Source organism: Rousettus aegyptiacus, unplaced genomic scaffold, assembly GCF_014176215.1.
Source record: "Rousettus aegyptiacus isolate mRouAeg1 unplaced genomic scaffold, mRouAeg1.p scaffold_m13_p_14, whole genome shotgun sequence".
NCBI classification, from domain to species: domain Eukaryota; kingdom Metazoa; phylum Chordata; class Mammalia; order Chiroptera; family Pteropodidae; genus Rousettus; species Rousettus aegyptiacus.
In genome coordinates this window covers 45,808,629-45,827,498 of record NW_023416289.1, presented here as the reverse complement: position 1 = coordinate 45,827,498, position 18,870 = coordinate 45,808,629, and the positions used below count along the sequence as shown (strand labels likewise).

General features: G+C 54.3%; 1 protein-coding gene across 1 annotated transcript; it reads right to left on the bottom strand.

Moving 5' to 3' along the window:
* Positions 1–652: 652 nt before the first annotated feature.
* On the bottom strand, positions 653–17,365 carry KASH5 (KASH domain containing 5). Its single transcript, XM_016122518.2, is given in 19 exon segments — positions 653–1,263; positions 1,370–1,486; positions 1,575–1,639; positions 2,910–2,955; positions 4,544–4,602; positions 6,610–6,732; positions 7,017–7,104; positions 7,236–7,300; positions 7,966–8,025; positions 8,280–8,336; positions 8,583–8,660; positions 12,982–13,032; positions 13,367–13,484; positions 14,013–14,174; positions 14,428–14,488; positions 15,813–15,877; positions 16,352–16,538; positions 17,058–17,322; positions 17,324–17,365. Coding segments are annotated over 19 exon segments (1,851 nt in total). The 3' UTR covers positions 653–1,121.
* Between the last annotated feature and the right edge of the window lie 1,505 nt (positions 17,366–18,870).

Genomic DNA, 18,870 nt, shown 5'->3' with positions numbered 1-18,870 from the left:
GCCTGTGAGGTCCCTGGCTCCGTCCTTCCTGCTCTGCCTTCTCTCCGCCCACACACCAGGCCCAGCTCAGATCTCATCCTCTCCCACCTGAACCACGGCCCCAGCTTTCTCCCCATCTCCATTAATCCCTTATACTGTCTTTTTGGGGGGCTTGTACAGAGCCTGCAGCTGCCTCTATCACTATCTGTCTTTAAATGGTGTGAATTTGTCCTTTCCAAGGACGCCTCTGTGATGCTGAAACTGTCCTATATCTTGACCATGTTTTGGTTTCATGAGTGTTTACATTACAAAAATTCACCCAGCTGATACTTAAGATTTTTCCATTTATCTGTAAGTTACACCTCAATTAAAACATAAATAACCAAAAACAACCAATAAAACCTCCCATCATTTCTCAACCTGGCATTGGATGGCTTGTTTCTCTACAGTTTTCTCTTCTAAGGGCTAGCTGTGACACATAGGTGATCATTAAGTTTGTTGAATGAACAAATGGCATACTGGTCCACTTCCTGCTGACCATTTGCACTGACCATTGGACATCTCTTGCCCACATCCCTCTTTCCGCCAGGAGAGGCACTCAATCTCCTAGCCTCCTTTGCAGCTAGGGGTGGTCACACTGAACAGTCTAGCCAATGAGACATAAACACAGGTCTGCTACTTGCTCTGTGAAGGCCACTGCTTTTCTTTATAAACAGAAGGGACACATCCCCTTCTTCCAGAAGATACGAGGTACAATGCTACAATGCCCAACATCCCCTGGGCATAAGAGAAGAGCCAAGAGAATCACAGAGGATCACAGCACGCTCACCCTGAGGCTGCAGAGACTCTGAGCTGTGGACCCACAGCCTTCTCCTCCAGGCTTGTTTTATGAGGAAAATTAACCCCTAGTGCTTAATCCGTTATTGGGCACATTTTTCAATTGTTAGGAAATATAGTCGCCAACGTTAAAAAACCAAAAGACTTCACAGAAAGACCTCATACAGGAGTGTGGGTCCTGGAATACAGTATCTGGGGTTCCAGTACTGGGGTCCTCCCAGGTAACAGTGCCAGAACAATAGAAATGACAGTAGAAAGAGGAATTCACTGAACTAGACATTGCGCTGAGGGGTGGGGAGCACGGCTCACACCGGTGGGGGCTGGAGGTAGCAGAGCTGGAGGTGGGGCCAGGTGGGGGGTGGGGACTGGCCCAGGAGCAGGATAAAGAGCAGCAGCAGCAGCAGCAGGCCCAAGACTGGTGCCGGGATCAGCGGGTGCTGAGCGACCCTGGTGGGGGCAATGAGACAGTCAGTGCTCAGGGCAGGGCCCAGGGGAGCCTGTGTGCCATGATGTCTGACCACCACCCCCGTTTGGGAGAAGGCTTGGGGCTCACCTGAGCTGCTGGGGGTGCAAGGGGCACAGGCAGAGCTGGCCCCAGCCCGGCCTCCTGACTGGGACCAGCTCCTTCTCCACAGGCACCAGGGCTCGCTGTGGGTCAGAGCTGGCAGGGCTGCTGGCAAGAAAGGAGGCCAAGCTCATCGCTCTGGATGCTCTTCTCTGCCCTCAAGTCCCTTCCCAGTCCCAATGGATCCCTTTACCTCTCAGGAGAACTTCCTGAGATGTCTCTGGGGTGAGAGTCTCCCAGAGGGATGGGGAGTTCAGCCTGGAGGATGAAAGAGAAGATGAATGTGAGACACTGGGCCCTGGGTTGAGAGACACTCTCAGTTTAGCTTACTAGACAGAAGCAACCACATGGAAGAGGGGGGAGCACAGCAGGTGACTCGTTATGTGAGCTTCCCCGAGACACACTGCTGGGTTGGGGTCCCAGCTCTGCCAGCTTCCGGCTGTGTGTCCTTTGGCATGTCACCCACCTCGTTCGTCATGCCCCACTTTTCTCACCTGCGGGACAGGGACGACGATGGTACCCACCTCACAGGGCTGAAGTGGAGACTGAGTGAATGCCAGTAAAAAGCAAAAAAGTTCATGAGGGTTTCAGAACAGTGCCTGGTGAGTGCTCAATAACTGTGAGATATTTGATATGATTATTTCCACCTCCATTGGATTCTGGAGGTACCCAATGGCAATAAAAACACAATAAAAAATAAAAAATAATGGGACACCAGTCCCAGCCACCACCACCTACTGCGTGCCTGCTACGTCAGGCATGGGACCAGGCCCTTTACGACATGATCCTAGCCGTCATCCCCACCCTGGAGCTGGGTAAAGAACATCACCAAGCCATCAGTGAGGAACTGGATGAAGGTGGGGCCCAGGCCCCACTGAAGGGGCATGGGTGGCAGGAAGGAGGTGGGCTTTGGGGCCAGGCTTCTCACAGAGACCATCGTGGGTGGTGTGAACCCCAAGGGGTCCCAGGTGCCTGGAACAGAGCCTGGAGCACTTGGGTTCTCACGGTCCTGGGCTGAGGGCTGCAGGCTCCTCACTCACCACAGATCCTTCTCTCCCTGTCCTTACCTGAGAATAGGGAGCATCACCTGCCAGTTTGAGAAGCAAAGGACTCAGTGTGTGCGGAGCTGGGCAAGGGAGTTGTTGCGGGTGCTGTACCCTGGGAGAGTTCTGAGGCTGGATGGGGAGGGCCCGGCCCCTTCCTGTGTGTGGGAGCGTGTGCGTATTCATTTTCGTAATCCGGGGGTGTAGCCACGTCTGTGTGGTGTGGCGGCCGCAGACCTCTGTGTGCTTGGGGGGGTCCCCTGGGAACATTCTGGCCACCCACTGGCCCGCAGGCCACCCCCCACAGCACCATCGGGTCTCATTAGCTACAGCGAGGGCCTTGTTATCTCTTAGCCAAACGATTTTTCTGTCAGCTCAGGAGCAGTGGGAGTGTGGGCGGGAACTGGGGAGGAGCTGCGATGACATCAGCCCCTCTGAGGTCTGGTGTGGATGGGGACCCGGGAGGGATGCTGGGGACTGCCTACCATGACCTGGGTCTCCTCTTCCGCCTTGTCCTCTCTTCTGGGCAACCTGGGGCAACAACATCGTCACTGTGAGTACCTTTCCTCTGCCCAGCTCCCATTTGCCCGCTGAGGGGCTGGGGGAACCTTTAAAGCTGAGGTCATAGCGCGGAATAGGCACCATGGATGGACCTGGGGGTGTCCTAGAGCCCTAGATGGACCTGGGGGTCCAGACTCAAAAAAGTCAGTGACCCAAGAAAGGGTCAGAGAATCTCTTCATCTCACTTGCTTTCTCATCTGCTACTTTTCCAGCTGATGCTCCAGCCAGACCCCTCCCCCAACCAAAACACCAGGGCCGGTGTGGACCCTGTCCCCACGCTTGCGCTGCTCCCTTTTTGGTGAGTCTCAGTCTTACTGGGCCTTCTTTCAGGACACAGACTCCAAAATCCAACTATATGAGCCCCGCCCTCATCCAAATCACTGCTTAGGGGTGTGAACCTCTAGCCTCTGCCCCTCCTAGGATCACAGCTGCCTGAGCCCCTGAAATGCCTTGTTAGGAATTCAGGCCTCAAGCTGCCCAGTGTGGATGCGCCCTGGAGACCCAGAAGTCCACGCCACTGGCTGCTACCTTCGCAGGGACCCAGGACCCAGCCTTCTGGCTTCAGACCTGACACCCTTGGGACACAGCTCTTCCCTCAGCTAGTACCTTAGAAGGCATCCAGCCCGTTTCATGGTCCAAGCCCTCAGCCCACAAGGGCCACGGGGTTCACTACCTCCCTCACTCCCAGCTCCTCAATCTGCGTCATATTGCCCAGGCCCCAACCCCCAACTCCTGCAAACTCAGATGCCAACCCCCACCCCTCTTGCAGCTCAGTCCCTTCTCCACGCCATTTCCTGGTGACTGAGAGGAGGTCACAGCTCCAAAGCCCCCATCCCTCCCAACCTCATCTTTCCCAGACAAGTCCAATTAGAGCCCATGGCAGGCAGCCTCATTAGCAGCTGCAGCCGGGAGGGGAGGGGGAGAATGACGCCCCACAGGAAACCAGAAGCCCGAGGCCAGGGCCCCAGGGAGGGTGGGCCCAGACACCTAGCACTTTCTCTGTCCTCAGGAGCCTGCACTGAGCCTTATAACAACCAGGTGGGGGCTGCAAGGCATTGCACCTGCCGACTGTTGCTAATGAGCTGAGCAGGGATTCGAACCTGGGCTGTCTGATTCCAGAGGCCCCTGATCTCCCCACTGCCTGGGTGCTCCCCAGGGGCCCAGTCAGGTTCTCATTCACCCCAGGGGTTCCTGAAGGCCTCGGGGAGGTGTGTTCGGTGAGAGTGACTGTGTGGTGGAGTTATCCCATCTGTCTGACAACTGTCTTCCAGTTATACGAATACCGCTCCTGCAGGACCCATTCAGACATTGATACTCTGGGAAGCGCCCCCCTTGGGGTCAGGTTCCAGATGTCTTCTGGGTCAGGGGCTGTCTCCCCCTAAGCTGGGTCTGACTCATCCTGGCCCACAGGACCAGGATCACCTCAGCATGAACGAATGAGTGAATGATTATGCGAGGGTCGTTCCGGGGGGCCCTTCAGCCCTTGAACCCCACCCATCCAAGAATCAGGCGTCACCCCGGGTCAGAGGGATGGCTCTGGGAGGGGCAAGCGTCTTACCACATCGATTGCTCCTTCCTTCCTTTTTGAGGGTGCCTTGGCTCTCCCTGGAAGTTTCTCTGTGGGAAAGAAAAAGTTAGGGCTACAGCACCTAAAGAATTCATTCACCCCCTTCTTCTGAAGCCTGCCCTCCTCTTGGGCACCATCCTCGGGAGCAGAAGCAGGAAACCCACCAACCCCACCAGCCCCCTTTCTAAGGACCTGAAACTTCCCACACCCCCACAGCCTTTCACACTCACGTGGGCCCAAGAAGGTCTCGGCATTTCCCTTTTGAACCCCGTTGTCCTCCCAGGTTCCCAGTCTTGGGGAGGCGCCACCATCTGCTCTCCCCCAGGTTCCTCTCCATCTTCTCCAGAGACACCTCTTCGTATGGCCTCAACCACCCACTTGGCAGTTTTGTGCAACCACTGCCCCTGGGCGGCCCACCTGTTCCCACCATGTCCCTCAGGGCCCTCATTTTGGAACATCACAAGGTATGTTCAGCACTTTTCCCACTTCTCCTCCCTTCTCATCACCCTACACCACAGCATCTGTCTGCAGCTCCGTCTCCCCACCCCCATTCTCTCTGTCCATCCCTTTTCCTCCAGCTAAAAGCCCTGGCCTGGCTCAGGCTTCATCCTCCCGCTCTGGACCACTGCCTTGGCCTCCTCCCTGGCCACATGCCCTCCAGTCAGTCCTCATGTGCACCCAGAGGGAGTTTTCACTTCTCGGGTTGTCTCTCCCCCTTCCTGCTCACAGCCCTCCTGTGGCTTGATGGAGGAAAAGTGCAATCTCTCAGCCCAACTGACAGGGGATCTCTTCCAAGATCTGGCCCCAGGCTCATCTCTCACTATCACCCCACTGCCCCCCACTCCCCAAACGTATTATTCGATTGCATGCCCCGCTGCCTGAAAGGGCTGCTCTTTCCTCACACCATTTAACTTCCTTCTCGTTTTTTCTTCAACATAAACTCAAATGTCAGTTTCCCCATGATGTCTCTTCCAATCTCCTACCTGACATAGGTGCCCCCTTCTCCGGGCTCCCACGGGCCCACCCACCACCTCCAGCACACTGATCGTCCTACACTGGGATGGCCCGTTGGCATGGTCTCCCTACTAGGCCTTGAGTGCTCAGGACCCTGCACCCCAAGTGACTGCTCTATCTCCCCCGGACCCAGTGCAGGCGGCAGCCTGAGGCTTGGATTGGTCTCCCCCTGGACAGGGTGTCTGCAAGCTCCCAGCTGAAGCTCATTCGCCCTGAGGGCTGCAGCTCTGTGTGACCGTGGACATGTGATCTCTCTTTGAGCCGCCAGTTCCCTGAAGGGTGAGGGATGAAGAAGCTGACCTTACGGAGAATCCGGGAGCGGTAAATGAGAAATTTAACAAGGGCGCTCAGGTCAAAGAAAAACACAGCTGCTTCTCTTGACCCGTGGAAAAAGTGGGCCAAGAAATGAGTTTCTCCTTTAAGGAGGGAGAACAGCCTTGAAGCGGGATAGATTGCAAGATAGTACAGAGGCGTTTATAGAGCTGTTAACATTATTTTCTTAAAAAATTCTTCTGGCACTGATAGATTAACATCTCACTTTTTAGTTGTGGACATTCAAGATGAGTTGCCTCAGTTATTTCAAACGATGTTGTAATACTATCGTTCAGGTAATTACAGAAGTCATGAAACTGGCTATTGTTGAGTTCGAGATTTCATGGTGGGTTTGCTAAGCTTTTCTTAAAGGTGTGTCGTATTCAAAGGTAAACGCTTAATGTGTCTTTATGGCATCGGGAAGAACAATTTGCTTTCTGAGGTAGAACCATATTAAATGAAGTGATTTCGGCCAATGTTTCCTAAACGACAATGGTAATGAACACAAAGGAATTTGTGTGTTTGTTTTCTTCACGTTTGTCTACCACACTAGCAGGCCAGTCCCTAGAGGGCAGGGATGGTGTCCCATCTGGCTTGGGCTCCGTGTCCAGCAACCAGTGGTCCCTCAGTCACCATCTGCCTATTGCATGGGGAACAGCACAGGTGCATGGAGTCCCGGGCCCCTTTGCCAGCTCTGGACTCCAGTGGTCTCAGAGCCCTCCTGTGCTCACCTGTCCCTCAGTTGGGGGTTCAGGTAGAAACTCAGCTTCCTCATCACTTTCCTTGACGGCTTCCTCCCACCGCCACACCCCACAGAGAGGGCTGGAGAGATCGGCAGCTGCCACTTCTTGTTTCTGGGAGAGGGGAAGTTGTTTCTGAGGTCAGGAAGGGCCAGATTAAGGCAGGTCAGAGATGGCTGATGTGTGGGGATGGGAGTGGAGGGAGCTGGTGTGAGGCTGAGCTGGGAAGTGGGTGAAGGCAGGACCCAGGAAGGGGCTGGTGCCAGGACCAAGGAGTAGATTAGGGATGAGGTTAGGGACTGATGGCTCTTGGGGGGAACAGGGTAGGACGAGAGTCAGGGCTGGGTCAGAGGTGCAGCTGGTGGTGGGTTGGGATGTTAGGCCAGTGCCAGGCTTACCTGCCGAATGGCCTGGATCTCCATGCCCAGTGATGGGGGCGGCAGCTTGGTCCAGTCCACTCTTCTTGCCTGAGCCCCTTCGGGTATCCTGGCCATACAGTCAGGAGAGGGAAGGCTGCCTCCGTGGCTGCCCATCACCTGTCAGTTGGCTGATGCTGGGGTTGCCACCCTGCCCTTGGGCTCCCTTCCTGCCTCCTCTACCCCCGATGTTCCACTCACTCTTCTGGCCCCTCATGAGTCTGACTCAGCTGCTCCTCTAGGTGTGAGATTTCCAGTCTCAGTTCCTGCAAAGGAAGAAGTGGGGGACACCTGGCTCTCTGTTCTTCCCCATCTCCCACCCCTGGGATCCTCTTCCAAGGTCAATTCCATTCCCCAGACTTCTTTGGGCTCCTCCAGACACAAGGGACACAAGGAAGAGAGCAGTGACAGAAACTTAGGAGGCCAAAGAGAGACAGAAAGCAGTAGGAACCCAGAAGGTAACCTATCAGCCGGGAAAATTAAGAAAAGGAAGGTGGAGATGAAGACGCACAGAACAACGAGCCACGTTCACATAAAAGCAAGAGATGCACAAGGTGTAAGAAACTAATTAAGACCAAGGACAGAGAGAGCAAGCAGTCACCTTGGGAGACAGACTAGGTCCATAGAGGGCCTGAGACAGAACCTAAATGAGCCAGCAGCCACATAGAGAGATGAGGAGGGGACATGCGGTGAGAAGACACCCACAGAGAATGGAAGTGAATAGAAAACAGAGATCCACAGAGAAAGGAAGAAATGGAGAAAAAGAGAAGCAGCAGGGAGAGATGGAAAGGGAGGGAGAACGCAAACAGTGGAGATGGAAGAAGTAAGAAGAGGCCGAAAGAGGCAGTAAATCTTGGAGGTGGCAAAAGACAAGTGGGGAGAGCAAGGCCAGGCGGGGAGCCTCCGAGGGTTTGTGAGGGGGTAGGGTTACCTGGGTCGTTGTCTTGTACTCTTCCAAAGTCTTCGCCAGACTCTCCGCGTGGCAAGTGCGCTGGGAAAGCCCAAAGCTGACTGAGCCTGGGCTCAGCTGGGAGAAGATACTGAGGCTGGGAGCAGAGGTGGGGTGAGCTTGGGGGAAGGGCTATGGCCAGTGGTAAGTAGCAGCTTTCCAGATCCTGCAGGATCAGGCTTGTGACCTATGACCTCTGTGGGCTGCTTGCTTATGCAAGGATTAGAGCAAGGCAGGGCTTAAGACTGGCAGGTGCACGTGAGAGCAAACCTCATACACACCCCTGGCCCTCTTACCTCGGAGAGGTCGGCGTCACGTTGGCAAATGAGGCGTTCACACTCGTAGAGCTGCCGCTGCCAAGGAAGGAGCCTGTCCATCTGTCCTGCCTCCCAGGACCCGCCTCTGCCCTGCCCTCCCGGGTCTGCCCACTCCTGAGTCCTTCTCCTTCACCTTCCTCTAACGTCTTGAGACATTAACTACACTGAGAGATTTCGGCCAAACTGCCTGGCTCTCACCAGGGCTCTGTGGCTAAAACTGGTGAGGTAAAAATGGCCACAGGGGTGTTGGGAAGTCGTCAAGGCACGAGGGAGGGGTGGCACCTTCAAAGCATCCTTCTCCATGGCCAGCTCCTCAGTCCTCCTCTTCACTCCATCCTGCTCAGCCAGCAGCTTCCCATTCTGGAAAGAAGAATGGCCAGTCATGTTCGTTTCAGCAAATGGCGGTGTTACTATTCACAGCTGACGTCTGCTGACACTTGATGTTCATCAGGCCTCACGCCAAGCATGAAACCCCATGAAACCCCTCCAACTGTCCTGTGGAATCTCAGGTTTGATTTCTCTGTGCATCAGTCAGTCCCCCATCCATAAAAATGAAGACAGGACCTATTCATGGGGTTGCTGTGAGGATTAAGTGAGCTAATAGCAACTGCTAATAGTTACCGAGCATCTGACATATGTTAACTCATTTCTTATCCCTGACTTTAAAGATAAAGGCAACTCAGGCACAGGAAAGTTGAACTGCTTGCCCCAGGTCATAGAGGTGGTGGTTCGTGCCGATATGTTAGTAGATGTTGATAAGCAAAAAGCATTTAGAACAGTGCCTGACATATACCAAACGTTCCAGGAATGTTACATTAAAAATATTTTTTAAAACTTTGATTAAGAATTTTTTAACATGCACAAAAGTAAAAATAACAGTACAATGAACCCTCAATACCTGTCACAAAGCTTAAATAATTAAAAATTTCCCAGTTTGTTTCTTCTCTATCCTCTGTGGTTTTTTTGTTTTGTTTGTTCGTTTGTTTCGGTTTAACTAGACTCTTTTAAAGCAAATCCCAGGCATCATATTCTTCCACCTGTAATGACTCCAGCATTTTCATCTCCTGAGGACATTTCCTTTAGCAAAACTGCAACACCGATATCACCTTTAACAAAATGAGTAACCCCTTAGCATCATCTCACACCCAATTCGTGTTCTTTTTTTCATTTTGGTTGTCTCACAAATACCTTTCACATTTAGTTTATTTGAATGAGGATCTAAATAGGTCCACAGGCGCTTGGTTGAAACGTCTCGTTTCTTTTTGTCTGAAAGTGATCCGCCACCTCTTAACCCTGGCACTTTTTGGGGCCCTTCTTTTATAGAAGAAACCAGGTTATTTGTCCTACAGAATCAGTGCCCTTGAGTTTGGTTTATTGTGTTCTCCTTCTCTGTGACGTTCACCATGTTCCTGCATCTTCTTTGTTTCCTGTAAACTGGTGGGAAGATCCAGGGCCTTGTCCAGACTCTTGTTCAACTTTCTGGCAGGCAGACTTCGTGGGTGCTACTGTAAACATCACAGTGTGCCACCATGAAGACCGTAATATCTGGCTGTCCTAGCACTGTTTTTACTGTCATCATCCCCAGACTTACAGAGGAAACTGAGAAGCAGAGAGGTTAGAGACTTGGTCAAGTTCACACTATAAGTGGGCTCAAACGCAAATCTGGTTTCGAATCCTGGGCTCAGAACCCCAGACTCTCCTCTGAGCCAGTCACAGCCCTTGGTGAGAATGAGGAACCAGCTTCAGCCGTCGTCTCAAGAAGCTCTTCACTAGAGGTGGAAACCAAGCTGAAGCAGACAACGTGTGGAGAGGCCTCTGATGAGGAACAGGGCCTGGGCTCTGTGGGAGCCCACAAGAGGGGCTTCCTGAGGAGGCAGTGCCAGGGCTGAGTCCTCAAGGTAAGACGTGGTCACTGGGAAAAACGAGGAACCCGGGAGAGGGCAGTGGGCGGGGCCAGTCACGAAATGGGACATCAGAATAAAATGGCCCAAATTCCAGTCTAGACTTTTTGGTCACCAAAAACTGTGCAAGTTGCACAGAGTTTCCATGTGAGGCAGTCACGGGGGAAAGCATTTTGGAGCACGGCAGCAGTCCCCTGCCACATCCCTCCTCCTGGTGCCCCTAGGGACACCAAGGCCAGCTCCTTTTTGCCAGCCTGGCTTGGCTCCAGGTCCTCCATCAGCTGCCTTCCACCCTCTCAGTCTCAGCAGGCCTGGAATACAAGGTGAAGGGCAGAGGAAGGACGGCCAGGAATGCTGTGTCGACATCTGTCCATCTGGTCAGGATTCGCAGGCTGGATCCTGGGCGACTCGGCAGGGAACCGGGTTACTCAGCCGCCCCTGCCTCCTGAGGTAACATGAGCCTCGCCCTGTAGGGTCTCGTCAGGAAAGCTGAGTGTCTGAGTGTCCCTTACTCCAGCACTATTCTACTGTAACTTGAGAACTCAATCTATAGATGCTCTGTGGGCAGCTGCCAGTGAGAGAAAAGGTGAAGGGGAGGGATCCGAGAATAGCTCCTATTATTGAGAGCCTAGGACGTTCCAGGCACTGCCCAAGGCATTTGCTCTGGCAGCAGGCCTTCTGGGCCAGGAAGAGGCAGAGACCCTTGGCTGCCATTCACCCTTATTCCTCTTACTTTCTTTAGGGGTCCTCTCTCCATGCGGGCAGGTGGGTCCCAGCCCCAGTCCTGTGAGGTGTCAATCATGATGGAAATATTGGCAGATTCGAGAGACCAGCTGGTCAGCTAACCCAGCAGCCATTTTCTCTCTAGAGGCTGAGGATGTTCTCCCCGCCCCTCTTGCGGCTGGGGGTGTCACGTGATACAGTCTGGCCCATGAGATATGAGAGAGGCCTGCTGGGGTAGGGGTGGAGTGAAGGTGCTCCTGGAAAATAGAGAGCCAGAGACCTTTGAAACCTCTTGTTAAAGAAATGAGTGTCCTTCAGGTTGAAGCTGCCAGTTCTTCGGTGTTCTCTTCCTTGGAGCTGAAAGTATCTGGGACACATTGGTAACTGTGTTACCCACGCCAGGGAGTGGTGGCTATAGTCATCTGCCACTTTGACCAATGAGGTATGAGAGGGAGGTTCTGCCATGGGGCTTCAGGGAAAGTTTCCCCTTGTTCTTAAAAAGAGCAGTTCTGGAAGAAACAGTCACCTCCTGTCTGTACCCTGTGCTTCACACTGTGGCAGCCATCCTGCAGAGAGATTCCCATAGCCCCAAGGGAGGGACTTTTCACGGAAGAGCCAGAGAACAATAGTGGAAAAGTTCTGGATTTAAATGTAAAAGCCACAATGCAGATATGGGATGATTTTGGGGAATCAGGCAGAACCAGTATCTGGCTGGAGGAGGGGTGTAGGGAAGTTGAAGGTGAGGGCAATGGTTAGCTGTGAAGGGAGGCGAGGATGGATACACTTGAACCATGGAATCCCCGGGGAGTATGGGAATCTGAGGGGCATTTCCCAGCTCCGTGGCAGAACCCCCAAGATGGTGAATAATAGCATAGAGATGGCCATGTGAAAAGTTGAGGCAGAGAGGGCCTAGTGGGGCCCCAGTGGCCACAGAGTCACAGGAAAGCAGCTAAACCTCCTCTGTGCCCCTAGAAGGGTGTGGGAGTGGCCGAGCGAGAGCCCCAGTGGCCTTCATGGGTTATGAGGTCCAGACAAGGGCCACCACCAGCAGATGCATTGAGGCCTATAGGTCCAGAAACCAGAAGACAATGCCAGCCTTATGGTGGATGCCGGGGTGCAGTGGTGACTAAGGCCAAGGACCAGATGGGATGATGAACATCAATCTTGTGACCAACAGAGAGAACAGATGTTGAGCGAGGACCGCAGCCTCCTGGAACACTAAGTGCTGTGTGAGTCTCCAGCAACTTAGATGCCACCTTGTGGGGGGTTGGTGATGTGTTTCATCATTAATCGATGAGTTTTAGTTTCCACCAAAAATGACTAGGTGGACCCAGAATTAACTCAGATGATGTTTTCTGTCTCAGAATGGAGCTTGAAGTAGACAATGAGGTTGAACTGGGTCTGTTTATATTATGTTCTAGGCCCTGGGCTAAAAGATGACATTCGAGTCCCACAATAACCCTGTTGAGCAGATACACTTCTCCCTTATTCTTAGTGAATTAAACTAAGGCTCGGGAAAAGGCAGTCACATGACTAAAGTTTGCCTGTCATGTAAGTGGCAGAGATAGAATTTGAACTCAGGGCTTACTTCAAGGCCTGTGTTCTTTCCGCCATAATAAAACACAGTGATACATGAATAGCACTAGCTAACTTTTAGCGAGCGCTTCCCATGTGTCCTGCCTTGTGTCTAAGGTTTTACAAACATCCTCTGTTTAAACCTCATAAAACCTAATGAGGGAAAGTCTATATTTTTCCCATTTTTACAGTGTGGACACTAAGGCACAGAGCAGAGACAGACGGATGCATGCTTCTGCAGGCAGCCATAGCGTGAACCCAGGAGGTCCATTCCATGCCCCACTCTACCAACTACGGCAGTTCTTACATGCAGCGATGCGATTGAGGGACGTTCATACATTATTGGGATTGTGGGGTCTCCCTCCCCAAACCGAAGGATGTTCGGTCACCGGCTGCTGGGGGTGTTTGGGCTTGCAAGGGTAGGGTGGGAAGATCCTAAGGACTGGGAGAGGGGTGAGGGTGGGTGCTGGGCCTCAGCTCACCTCCTTCTGCAGAGTCTCTATCTCAGCCACCAGATGCTGCTGCTCCTTTTCCTGAAAAACCCCAGAGGGAACAAAGGTTTCTTGTCTGGCCTCTTTTGTCCCCATATTGCCCTTCTCCCACTCCTGGGAACATAACTTGGGCCTGGGTCCTTGAGGAGCAGGGTTGGGGAAATTTGTCTGGGGAGCCTTGATAACTCCTGTTGTCCCCTTTGTCATGAGAGATGGAAAATAGATCTGGCCTCAATGTCTGAGGCAAGCAGGACCTGGCGTGAGGGAGGAAGCTGGGGGTGACTTCTGCCCCTTCCCAGTCCTTAGGCTCTGTTGCTCAGACTCCAAGCAAGGGGGAAGGAAGAGGGCACCTTTGAGCCCCTTGCCCAGAACCTACTGTCTGCCGGGCCTGGGCCAGAAGGCTGCGGTTCTGTTCCTCTAGGCTCTTGGCCAGACTCTTCAGGTCTTCCAGCTCTTCATCCACTGCCTTGGCAAACTGCAGAGCCTGCTGGGTGCTGGTGGGGGCAGGGCCAGGTGGGCCACGAGAGCAAGGAAGACAGAGACCACAGAGACAGATTCACTCAGAGGGACAGAAGCAACAGAAATCCCAGACAGACCTACAGACACAGGGAGACAGAGACTAAAGGGAGGAGGATGGAGACCAGAGAGAGGGGGACAGAGACTCAGAAAAAAAGGGGGGAAAGAACCAACTATGGGGGACAGAGACCAAGTTTCTACCTAAAATAGGGGGAACAGGACAGACATGAGGAAGACAGAGCACAGGGAAAGGAACAGGCCGCTGAGATGGAGAATCAGAGAGAGAAGAATGAAGAGAGAAGTCTGAACCCTGGGGGCTGAGAGACAAGAACCAGGGAGACATACAAGATAAAGATAAAAGACAGAAAGAGGAAATGAAGAAAGGGCAGGTTTGGGCTCACAGACCCGGGCAGGAGGGGCAGAGAGAGAGCAGAGGGGGGCTGGAGCTGTGGTCAAGGAGGGACAGGTGGACACGGGGCCTGGAGGGTGGATGTGGGCCGGCCCACCTGCGAAGCTGCTTGCGCAGGGCCGTGATCTCCTCCCCGAGGCGTGCAGAGCCCTCCTCGGCAGTCTCCACGCTGCGCTGCAGTTTGGCGTTCTCCCCTGCCAGCCTGCGGTTGCTGAGCTCCAAGTCCTCCAGGCTGCTCAGTAGGTCAGCTGTGGCGGGCCTGGGAGCAGAAAGGGCTAGGCTCACCACCCACAGCCCCAGCCTCCTTTCCCAGGTGGAGGGTAGGTGGTGAGGGTGGTGTGAACAACCTCTTCTGGAGGAAGAGGAACGGAAGAGACTGCCCTGCTCTCCCTGAGCTGTTAGCACAGCCCCTGCCCCTCACCCACTCCTGAAGGACCCTAAACCATAGCCACGCCCCAGCAGGATGGAGGGCAAGGGCAGGGGGAGGGGAGGGAGGGGCCCAGGATAGGTACAGCTCAGGCCTGGGGTCTTCGCCTCCAAAGCTCTCCAGGTTGGCTGACTCCTCCGGGCAGCCTGGAGGGAGACAGACAAAGGGTGTTCAGCTCCCGGTGACCTTAGTGGGTGCCCCAGGAGGCAGGGCTTGGTCTTCCTCTGGCCTCCTCCATCCTCACATTTGCTCTGGGCGATCCCATCTGCTCTCGGGGTTGCAATGGCGCCCAGCACTGGAAAGTACCTTGAGCTCAGGTTGGATCTCTCCATAGCCCCATCACTTCCACGCCCGACACTGGGCAGCGCCTCAACTGCCTCCAAACCCATTCCTCCTCCCGGTCCCCACCCTTGCCACTCATGACCTGGATCCCTCACTCCACCTCAGCCCACAGCCTACCAGAGCCCAGCCCCTGTCCCTCTTTTCTCTGACTCTCTCTGCTCCACCCTGCCATCTGTCTCCAGGTCCTATCCTGGCTCCAGCCTTGCTCTCTCTCCCCAGACCCTCACCACAGCCTCTTCCCCGGCCTCCTGGCCTCCAGTCTTTCCCTTCTGTCCCTCTCCCACTCAGAGGGCTCTTTCCTCACCCAGAGCTGACCTGTCCCTTGCCCTGCTCACAGCCTGGAAGAAGAGGAACAGAAGAGACTGTCCCAGCACCCCCACTCCTGGCAGCCCCAAGCCGACTGGAGGAGGCTCAAAGAATGTCAAGAAAGCTCTATTTTATTTGCTTTCGTTTTGTTTCTATAAGGCTGGAGAAATGTCACTCAAACCCTTGTTTATGGAGCACCTCCTGTGTATGAGGTCCTAGGAAACATCAGTGAGCAAATCAACTAACCAAACAGCAGGGCAGGTAACTGAGGGGATAATCGGATTTCTGCAGGAAAGGAATGTGATGACTGTGTGAGTGCAGTGAGTGTGGAGAGCAAGACCCTTAGCCTGGGGTGTCCCAGCACCCCACTCCTGGCCCCCCCTCTGCACGGCTTCCCCAGGTGTGCGGGAGGAGGAAGGTGTGGAAAGTTGAGGCTGAGGTGGGCAGGTGGGTAACCCATGAGAGAGAGAGAGATGGGGAGGAAGGGAGGGAGAGAGACTTCAAATGCAGGAACTGGAGAGTAGCGGGAGCTGCTGGATGACAATGACGCTGATGAGAGGTGGGCGGGGCCTCACGGGTCTCTATAATAGGGCTGGTGTTAGGAGGAGGCCTTGGAAACGACCTGTGAGGAACAAAACCCCCAAAGCTCAGGAAAGGTGGGGAGGCCATCATGGAAGCGCCTAGAAAGCCAAACTCACAGCTCCAGGCTAGAGCAAAGGTCCCCGGGGTCCTCCTCTATCCTCTGCTCTGTTGTCAGGTGGGAAGTCCCCCCACTGTCTGACCCTGGGCCACCCTGCTTCATTCTATATATAGCAATCTCACCAGATGGCAGATGCTGGGGGGTCAGGGCCCCCTCGAAGGCGGTCTCCTCTTCCAGCTCTAATCCTCTGTATCAAAGGGATGAGGCTTAGAGCCCCCCTGCAGCCACCCCTGAACCCCGATCAGCCACCAGCAGGGGGGCTGCGGGTGGCGGTGGCAGAGGAGGGGCCAGGTTAGGTGAGAGCAAGCACGATGGGGAAGAAGGTGAGGCCAGATGGCAAGCGCCCGGGGCCAGATGGAAAAGCAGGAGGGGTGAGGGCTGGAACTGGAGAAGGGATGGGGAAGGGCCTCTGTCGGCCCCCCATCACCCCCCTTCTCCTTGCAGCCCCTTTTATTTCTGCCACCCAGATCCCCTTCACCTCCTCATCCAAGGCACTTTGTCCTCAGACTCTCCACCCTTCCTCCAACCCCATCGTTTTACTTTCTCTCCTCACCCTCCTTCAAACACAGGGGGTCCCTGTGCCCAAAGGGCTGCAGTGAGCGGGTATGAGGTTAGATTTTAGGAAGGACTTCCGGGAGAGAGTGGCGGTACAAGGACCCACCCATCTAGCTGACAGGCAGCAATCCAGTCCCGCATGATGACCAGGAAGGTGTGTAAGTCCACGGTGGCCTGTGGGCCCTCTCCATTGGGGTCCAGGCTATGGGCCAGTGTTTGAAGCCGTGTATCCTGGGGGCTCCGTCCTGTCATAGCCTCCAGGTAGGCTAGTATGTGGGTCACAGCCACAAAGCCTGGGGATAGAACATGCCATGTAGGAGGATGGACAAGTTGGGGGGTGAGAGTTGGGGACATTAGGTAGGACATCACTAGCTTGGCTGGTGGCAACCCTACACCACAGCCCGGCTGAGCCAACTTGAGCAAATCCTTTCCCTTCCTCTGAGTCTACTTTTTTATATGCAAATGGAGGCCCAGTCATCCTCACCTCAGAGGGAAGAAGACAAGCTGTATTCCACTAGGCCCATAGTGGCTGCCCTCCCTCCCTCTCCTAGCCCAAAGCCTTACCTTCTTCCATTAATGTCCCCCAAGTTTTCCTCCCTTCACTGTCCTCACCTGCAAGGCCTCCATCGCCCTATCTACTTTCTTCCTAAAGCTTCCCACAATCACCCACTTGTCTTGCAGGACCTGCAAGAAGGGCCCTAACCCGTGCTTCTCTCTACGGCTCCCCAGTTCCCAGTCCCCATTGCTGCCCCTTATTGCCCCTTGTCTCTCCCATACCCAGTGCTCCCCAGGCCCCATCCTGCCCCTCCCACCTGTCCTCTGGGGGTCACAAGCTTCAAACATGGAGTTGAGTATTTGTTCCTCTGAGTTGAGCAGTGTCCCCAGGCTCCCCTCCTCCGCCTGGTCCCAGAGGTACACTGAGGAGAGAAAAGGGTCAGTCCAGCCTTGAGGAGGAGGCCGAGAAGAGAAGGGACTTGGGCTCCTACAGAGGAAAGGGAATTCATCCAGAGCTGCCTGGAGTTGGGGCTGGTGGAGACCCATAGGGCGCCTCGGGTAAGGGCAGTAACGTGAGGGTCTTTTGAGTCACCTCCTTGCCCCACCCTGGGGACGTGGAGCCCATCTTTCAGGCCAGAAGTCCCCCCTGCTGTCTAATCCTTTGTATCCAATCGGCTCAGTAGCCCCGAGAGCTGAATGAAAAATCACCTTTCCTCTGTTCCCCTGACTCTCAGGCTGAGCTGGGAGGGGGCTAGAGGCAGAGGCGGGGTATGTGTGTTGGGGAGGGCAGAGAAGAGAGAATTCTGGGAGGAGCTGAGGGCGAAGGGGGGGCCTAGGAGCCAGGAACAATCCGATAAAGCACTGCGCAGGCAGCCTGGATCGATTCCGCCTGCCACATCTCCGGTCTCCTAGCATGTCTGGGGAGCCGGCTCTCTCTCCTCTCACCATCCCTAAGTCAAAGCTGGCATCACGGGAGCCCAAGGCCAGGCCAGTAGGCAGGGAATGGGCTGATCCAGGGAGGGTGGTGGGGGAGCTTAGATCCTAGCTCCATGACTGTGGGCTAGTTGCTTCTCTTTTTGGAGCCTCAGTTTCCTCACTGGTAATATGGGGGCAGGTAGAGCGATCCACCTATCCAGGGCTGAGAGGGTTAGGTCTGTGTATGTGAAGAGCCTCCTGATCACATACAATGTGAATGTCCCAGGAGCTGTTTGCCAAGTAGGCACTCCATAAATGCTCGAAGATATAGGAGGAAGTCTCTATCCCAGAAGCCACTGGGACAGCCCAGCCTCTTTCCCAGGGTTGGAAGTGACCTTCAAGGCTTCCTGGACAGCTAGGTATAGCAGCCAGCTGAGCACAGGCTTTAGGGTTTGGCAGATCCAGGGAACAACCCAGGCAAGAAACTCAGCCTCTGAGCCTCAGTTTCTTCCTCTGGAAAATGGGGGTGGTGTCCCTCCCTCCTACAGAAGAAATGAGATGAAATCTGATTGCCAGGTCCCCAGCAGAGGGCCTGGCATGTGCTGGAGGCTCAGTAATAGAATCAAACATGCACTCAGGCCTCTCTTCTGAGCGTTTGCATGGACCATGGTAGCTACTACCATTAGTCTCCCTTTACAGACAAGGAGACTTAGCCACAGAGAAGTTAGGAACTTGCCTAAGGTCACCTGTTCAACACATGAGTGCCCTTTCTCATTCTTTTAACTCTTCAAGAGTTCTTTGCAGTGAGCTCCTGGGGCTTGAACCCACGCTCCTTGGGAAGGGGAGCAGGAACCCACAGATATGGTGGATGCCAGGGCCTGTGTCCAGGGCTTCCCACATTCTCGTTTCTCCCTCTCACTGTGCTCCCCATGGATTCTTGAGGCCTAGCAAGGTCACTTGCCAGGGAGAGCAAGCCAGAGTCAACCAGGACTGTCTGGCTCCAGATGCGCACCCGTCTACAGTTCCTTCCCAGGGCCCCACAGGAAGGTCTCGCTCTGCTTCTCTCCAGTTCTTTTTTCTTCATGTCCTTCCTCAGTGTCTCTACCTCTCTCTGTGTCTCTGTCCCTGCCCTCTCTATCTTCTGCCCCATTTCTCGCCCCACTGCGTCCTGCCTCTCCATTTCCGTGTCCATCGCCCCCATTTTCTTCTGTCTCC